Below are 7595 nucleotides of genomic sequence, written 5' to 3'. Positions count from 1 at the left end.
GAAAATTATTGAAATTCTTCAATGAGTTTTATTATTTATGAAAATAATCTAATTTTTGAATATAATTTTATGAAACATTTTTTTAATAAATTTGAATTTCTATGAAAAATGTTATTATTAGTGAAAGTAATTGAATTATTGTGAAAAATTGAATAAAAATTTTGTTAAATAATTGAATTTTTCGAAATTTTTTTTTTTTAAATTAATTGAATTCTTTTGGAAATTTTGTTATTTATGAAAATAATTGAATAGTAGGTTTTAGTTGATGAGTGCAAAGCCTGGAATAGTTGAAAAGTAGTCAAATTTTCTAAGAGTTCGAAAAGAATTAAGAAATGAGATTCCGGTAAATTAAATTTTTTTTTTTTTTTTATACAAACGCAATTTTTCTAAATGCATTCCTAGCAAGTGTTACAAATGAACAATCACTAGATTCATAAATATTCAAAAGACATTCATTATCATATATTCGAATATTTTATTATTCCTATTTTGCATATTATCTTCACACAATTACTGCACGTTTCTTTTTTTAACCCGAAAAATGAATTATATTTTACGTCATTCATAGAAGTGGTGACTCAGATTTTTCTCAATTAAGGAATTAATTAAATTATTTCACTCCTATTTATAAGACAAAAGTGAATAATTGTTTTCATAAAAGTAGTTCTTAAAATATTTAATTAATATTTAATTTATAAAATTAATATTTATTTATTTAATTTCTTCTCTCAAGAATTCAGTTTAATGCAAATTTTGAAATTATTATTCCTATGCGAAGAGTTTACTAAAAAAAAAATTCTTATTTAGCATAAAACTAGGTATTTATTATTAATTTTTAAAAATATTAAAAATATTAAAAATATTTTTTTAACTGCATATGTTTTTTATTAATAAAATAATATTATAATTTTTTATTATTCTCTTGTGATGTACAATATTTTAATACAAAAAGTTCATTTCTACTTTTACACATTCTTCACATTCAGTAATAATGTTCATAAAGTTTTAAATGTTCAAATGAACGAAATCGATTTATTTCTTTTTTAAATTCTAATAATATATTTCTACAGTAACATTGTATGCCACGTGTATTAATAAATAATTCATTTTAAAAAAAATTTACATTCTTCGTAATTTTATTCGATTCTGTAATTTTAAAAAATATTTATATTTATATTTATATAAATTTTTTGTTTTTATTTTTTTTACATTTTTTTTTTTATTTTATTTTTTTATATTTTTCTTTTATTTTTTACATTTAAAAAAAGACTGTGCCGTTCATTTCCAAGTTCAGTTAAAATCAGTAATTTTTAAAAATATAATAAAATTTTTCGTCCTCTTAAACTTTCAAAAAATTTTGATGGACGTTAGTAAAATTAAATTCTAATTATTAAATCTCACTATTAGGCTTTTTAATATGAAACATCATTAATTTATAGAGATCAAATATTTTATCCTCTTTCGAGGAATCGGCATTTTTTCTAAACAATACATTTTCTTCCTTTAAAGTTTCCTCCATTAATTTGTCCATGAATTCATTTTTCACATCTTCCGGCATTCGAAGTACGAAAGGATTGATAGAAGTATAGAGTTCTGCAAATTTTAATATTTGAATATAGAAATTTGTTTTTTTTGCAATTTTCTTTTTTTTATAAATGAAAATTTTATTTCTAAAAAAATTTGTATTTTTTTGACTTTTAAATGTATATTTTTATCAATAAAAAATTAATGTAACTTAAACTTTCTCATTTATGACGAGAATGTAAAAAATTATTTTCTATTTTTTCCACGGGAAAAAAATTAGAATTTTTTAATTAATTGAAATAAAAGAAAAATTGTTTAATATTTAGAGAAAAAAAAGTTGTAAATTCACCTTTTCTGTCAGCTTGTGATTTATAACCAGTTATTTTTTCCCGTACGCTACAATGTAAAACTTGGAAACCAACATCCTCTAAAATTTCTATCAAAGCTGCTCTTGGATTTTCGGCAAAATAAAGAGAAGTTACATATCTCCTAGCATCCTGAAATAAATTTTTTTTACCATTTAATAATTTTAAACCAATAAAAAAAATTTTTTTTTTTTAAATAAAAAAAAATCTTTTTTAAATAAATGTTATATTTTAATAAAATTTATTTTTAATCAAATCACCTTCATGTATTCTTTGAACTTTTCAGATTCAGCTAGTTTTAAATATCCATTGTAGCCATTAAACACTTGAATAGTTTGACTTAAGAATGTTCCTCCGGGTTTCAAAAGTTTATAAATATTTTCAAAAGCAAGTCTGTAAATGAATTCAGAACAAAAAAATAAATAGAAAAATAATATTTATTTTTATAGTAAAATAGACAAATATTTTGCAATATAGTTTTCAAAAGAAGACAAAAGAAATATTTTTATTATAAATAAAAAATTTTTTTTGTAATTTACAAAAAAAGGCCAGAAAAAATACCTTAAATCTGCAATCCAATGAAGAGTAAAGAAGGAAAAACCGTGATCAAATCGTTCCTCGTATTCAACGGGAAAATCTTTTACTTCAATATCAAATTGTTCAAAACTTAACCGTTCTTTTTCGTCAGCATTTAGTATTCGTGCACATTCGACCATTTTCTCCGAGACATCGAGTCCTATTTGTGAGAAATAATATTTTTGTTTTTAAACACTATATTAAAATTTAGAGAATAAATTACAAGCAAAGGTCAATTTTCCAATTTTTACATATAATTGAGTAAATTAATGTCAATTACCACGAAATTCAAATTCTATTTAGTCACAAACGATAAAATTAATATTTTTTTTCTTTACTTTAATATCAAACTTGCCAGTAAATACAAATTTAAAAACATTAATCGTTAATTCTTCAATTAAAAATATATTAGAAAATAAAAACTTCAAATATAAAAAAAAGTTCAATTAAACTTTTTCAAAAAAAAAATTAATATCAAAATTTAATTATTTTTAAAAATTTACGTTTCATTTTCTTTTAATATTCAATTATTATTTAAAAAATTTTAAATGAAATTAATTTTTAAATTAATTTTTATTTGAAAATTCAACTAGAATTCAATTATTTAAATAGAAAAATAATTTTTTCAATAATTGAATAAAAAATAATTTTAAATGATTGAATTTCTGTAAAAATTTTATTATTTATGAAAATAATTTAATTTTATTGGGAAAATTTATTAAAATAGTAAAAATTGAAAATAATTGAAAATAATTGAATCGTTTCTAAGAATTTTATTACCTTTTTTGTAAATAATTGAAATATCTGCTGAGTTTCATTATTTATGGGAATAATTGAATTCCAGAAGAAGAATTTTATATAAAAAAAAGTAATTGAATTTTTGAGTAGAATTTTATTAAAATTTTTTAAACAATTGAATATAAGTAAAAAATTTTATTATTTCGTGAAAATAATTTAATTCTTGGGAAGATTTTTTTAAAACAGTTTTAAATAAATTCTTTTCCACAAAAAAAATTAATGCAAATTCTATTGCAAAAAAATTGAATTTTTGTGAAATTTTTATTATTTACGAAAGTAAATTGAATGTTTTGCTTAGAATTTTATCAAATAATTTTTTTAAGTAATTGAATTCTTTTGGGGAATTTTATTAAAATATAGTAGATATTGAAAATAATTGAATTTCAAAAATTTTTTAAAATAATTCAATTTTACGAAGAATTCAATTAAAATTTTTGACAATAATTAAATTCTTAAGAAACATTTTATTAGAATTTTTTAAAATAAATGAACTTGCAGAAGGAAATTTATTATTTTTTAAAATAATTGAATTCTTGTGATGAATATTGTTATTTATTGAAAATAATTGAATTTTGCAAAAAATTTTATTAAAATGACTCAAAATTTTAGAAATTTTAGAAAATAATTTTTCGAAAAAATTTATGAAAATTGTATTTTAAATAATTGAATTTTTGCGAAGAATTTTATTAATTATTATTATTTAATTAATTTATTAACTTTTTTTAAATAATTGAATTTCTCCAAGAAAAAATTTATTACTTTCAAAACTAATTGAATTCATTTCTTTCAACTAATTTTATGCAAATTCTAATTTAAATAATTGAATTCCTAAGAAAGTTTCATTATTCATGAAAAGAATTGAATTCTTACGAAGATTTTTACAAAAAAATGTTTTAATAATTGAATTCTGTTTGGAAATTTTATGAAATTTTTATTTTTTAAATAATTGAATTCTTGTGATGAATATTGTTATTTATGAAAATAATTGAAGTTAGCAAAGAATTTTATTAAAATGCCTCAAAATTATTGACTTTTCGGGTATAATTTTGTTATTTATCTTTAATAATTGAATTTTTGGGAAGAATTTTATTAAAATCTAAAAGAATAATTGAATTATTTCATAAAAATTAAAATTGTATTTAAAATAATTGATTTCTTTCGAACAATTTTATTAAAATATTTGAAAATAATTAAGTTCCGATGAACAATTCTAATATTTTTGTAAATAATTGAATTATTTCAAAGAATTTTAAAAAAACATTTTTATTAAAAAGTTTATTGATTTTTCCCTGGAATTGAAATTACATTTTTCAAAATAATAACATTTTTTTTAACATTTTGTAAAATTGTATTGAAAATAATTGAAAAATTCTGCGATGAATTTTATTATTTATGAAAATAATTGAATTCTTGTGAACGATTTTTTTTAGAATTTTTGGAAATAATTGAATTTTTAAGAAAAAATTTATTGCTTTTAAAAATAATTGAATTCTTGGGAAAATTTTTTATTAAAATCTAAAATGATAATTTAATTATTTAAAATAAAAAAGTTAATTAAAATTATTTTTAAAATAATTGAATTCTTCCAAAGAATTAAAAAAAAAACATTTTTTCATATAATTAATTTTTTTCGAGGAATTAGAATTAAATTTTTTTGAATAATTACATTTTTTGAGCAGTTCCTGTAAAATTGTATTAAAAATATTTGAAAAATTCTGCGATGAATTTTATTATTTATGAAAATAATTGAATGGTTCCTAAGAATTTTATTAAATTCTTCAAAAATAATTGAATTCCTTAAAAGCATTTTATTATTTATGAAAATAATTGAATGGTTGCTAAGAATTTTCTTAAAAATTTCAAAAATAATTGAATTTTCAAAAAGCATTTTATTATTTATGAAAATAATTGAATTCTTGTGAACGAATTTTTTTAGAATTTTTGAAAGTAATTGAATTTCGAAGAAAAAATTTATTACTTTTAAGAATAATTGAATTCTTGTCATGAATATGGTTATTTATGAAAATAATTGAATTTTGCAAAGATTTTTATTAAAAGACCTTAAAATAATTCAATTTCCGTGGAATAATTTTGTTATTTATCTTTAATAATAATTGAATTCTTTCGAAAAATTATTTATGTATAAAATTGAATTATTGGGAAAATTTTTTATAATTAATAAATTAATGATTAAATAAGAACACAAAAAAAATTTATAGAATGAAAATAAAAATAATAAATAGCATCATACATACCGACTACAACGGCATCTTTTGACAATTTTGGTAAAATTAAACTCTTCGTACTATTTCCAGGACCACATCCTATGTCCATCACTGTTCCCTTCATTTGACTAACCTCATTTTCAAATTCATTCAATAAGCCTGTAATCACATGGTACTGAATGCCATTTGAGTGTTTTAAATATGTATCAACTTGATCCATTTTTTTTTTTTTTTTTTTTTTGGTTAACTTTTATTATTTACAAAATTCTTATTTTTATTTACAAAATATTTTAATTACAATTAAGTTCGACTACTTGAAGCAGACTGAAATTCGACAGTATTTGTTCCGATTGAAAAGTTTCATTAACAGATTTTGGGGGTAAATTTTAAAATTAGTGGAAAAGTTTTAGGATTGGTTTCGAAAGAGAAAATTTTTAGGTAAATATAGCGAAAAATCGTTAGTCCCAATTTCTAAAGTTTGATTGGGTCCTTAGGGCCCTGGCAGTTCAAATTTAAAATTATGGGTTGTTCTTGAGAATAAAATTTTGGTAGGGATAATGCCTCTCTCGGAATAATAATAAAGTAAAACTCAAGCTTTTATTTCACTAAATAATCTGATTAAATTCTGTTCATATTTTTCTAAACACAATTTTGAAATATTAATACTTTTCTCGTATTAATTTTTAAATAACTTTTAAATAACTTCGCAAAAATTAAATTATGTTTAAAAATTTTTTTAAATTCTCGTCAAAATTTCAATTATCATTATAAATATAATATAATTCTTCTCCGAAATTCAATTATTTTCAAAAAATTTAATAAAATTCTTGGCAAAATTTCAATTATTTTTAAAAATAAAATGCATTTTCCTCATTTCAATTATTTTTGATATCTACTATTTTAATAAAATTTTTTAAAAGAATTCTATTATTTAAAGAAAATTTAAATAAAAATTTAACAGAAATTCAATTACTTAACAAATTTCTTTTATAAATTTCTTCGCATCAATTCAATAATTATTTAAAATTTTTCAATTGAGTTTCTCTAAAGAATTCAAATATTATAAAGAAAATTGAAAAAAAGTCTGAGAAACTCAATTATTTCGAATAATTTAAATAAAATTCTTTTAATAATTCTATTATTTAAAAAAATGCTGACAAAATTCTTTACAAGATTTAGTTCATGAAATTGCAGTTTTAATAAAATTTTCCTATACAATTCAATTGTTTTCAATACATTTCTTCATAAGAATTCAATTATTTTCACAAACAATACATTTTTTATGGGAATTCAATTATTTAAAGGAATTTGAATAAAATTCTTCGCTAGAAATCAATTATATTTTCTTTCTTAAGGGCATTTGAAACTTGATGACGTCACACATGCTTTGCACAAACTGAAACGTCATCAAGGTTCAAATGCCCTTAAGAATTTAATTATTTTTAAAAATTTTGATAAAATACTTTATAAATTTGAAAAATTATAATAAAATCGGTCATAGAATACAATTATTTTCGTGAAATACAACATTTTTCTACAAATACAATTATTGTCAAAAATGTTTGTAAAACTCTTCGAAAAAATTCAATTATTTTGGTAAAAAATAAAAGTCTTTTAAGCAATTCATTTTTACCAAGAATTCAATTTTTTTCAAAAATAAACATTTTAAAACAGGAATAAATAAATAAACAGGAATTCAATTATTTAAAAAATAATTAATATTATTTTTTTAATTCTTTGTTAGATTTCAATTATTTTCAAATTTTTAAATAAAATTTAATTATTTTTAAAAAGTTTTTAAAAATTCTAAAAAATTCAATTATTTAAAAAAATTTGAATAAAATTCTTCACAAGAAATTAATTATTTTCATAAATAAAAATATTTTTCTCTGGAATTCAATTATTTTAACAAATAAAATTCATCACAGGAATTCAATTCTTTAAAAAGATTTTTAATAAAATTCGTTGCAAGAATTCAATTATTTTCAAAAATTCTAATAAAATCGTTCACAAGAATTCAATTATTTTCATAAATAATAAAATGCTTTTAAGGAATTCAATTATTTTTGAAGAATTTAATAAAATTCTTAGGAACCATTAAATTATT

The 7595-nt window shown here is 18.7% G+C and overlaps 1 protein-coding gene across 1 annotated transcript; it reads right to left on the bottom strand.

Moving 5' to 3' along the window:
- Positions 1–862: 862 nt before the first annotated feature.
- On the bottom strand, positions 863–5835 carry LOC122500388 (juvenile hormone acid O-methyltransferase-like). Its single transcript, XM_043609300.1, has 5 exons — positions 5519–5835; positions 2451–2625; positions 2150–2282; positions 1874–2021; positions 863–1593 (listed from the first exon to the last, which is right to left on the bottom strand). Exons 1-5 carry the CDS (start codon positions 5706–5708, stop codon positions 1391–1393), a joined length of 849 nt encoding a protein of 282 aa, XP_043465235.1. The 5' UTR covers positions 5709–5835; the 3' UTR covers positions 863–1390.
- Positions 5836–7595: the final 1760 nt, after the last annotated feature.

Source organism: Leptopilina heterotoma, unplaced genomic scaffold, assembly GCF_015476425.1.
Source record: "Leptopilina heterotoma isolate Lh14 unplaced genomic scaffold, ASM1547642v1 Lhet_183, whole genome shotgun sequence".
Taxonomy (NCBI): domain Eukaryota; kingdom Metazoa; phylum Arthropoda; class Insecta; order Hymenoptera; family Figitidae; genus Leptopilina; species Leptopilina heterotoma.
Note: the sequence above shows the minus strand (reverse complement) of the source record. Positions and strands in the feature narration are given on the sequence as shown.

Excerpts from the sequence above, each read along its gene's own strand:
- LOC122500388 (XM_043609300.1), bottom strand. The coding sequence starts at position 5,708 with ATGGATCAAGTTGATACATATTTAAAACACTCAAATGGCATTCAGTAC. Across the intron at positions 2,626-5,518 it reads AAAAGATGCCGTTGTAGTCG|GACTCGATGTCTCGGAGAAA; the intron begins GTATGTATGATG and ends TCTCACAAATAG. Across the intron at positions 2,022-2,149 it reads AGTTCAAAGAATACATGAAG|GATGCTAGGAGATATGTAAC; the intron begins GTGATTTGATTA and ends AATTTATTTCAG.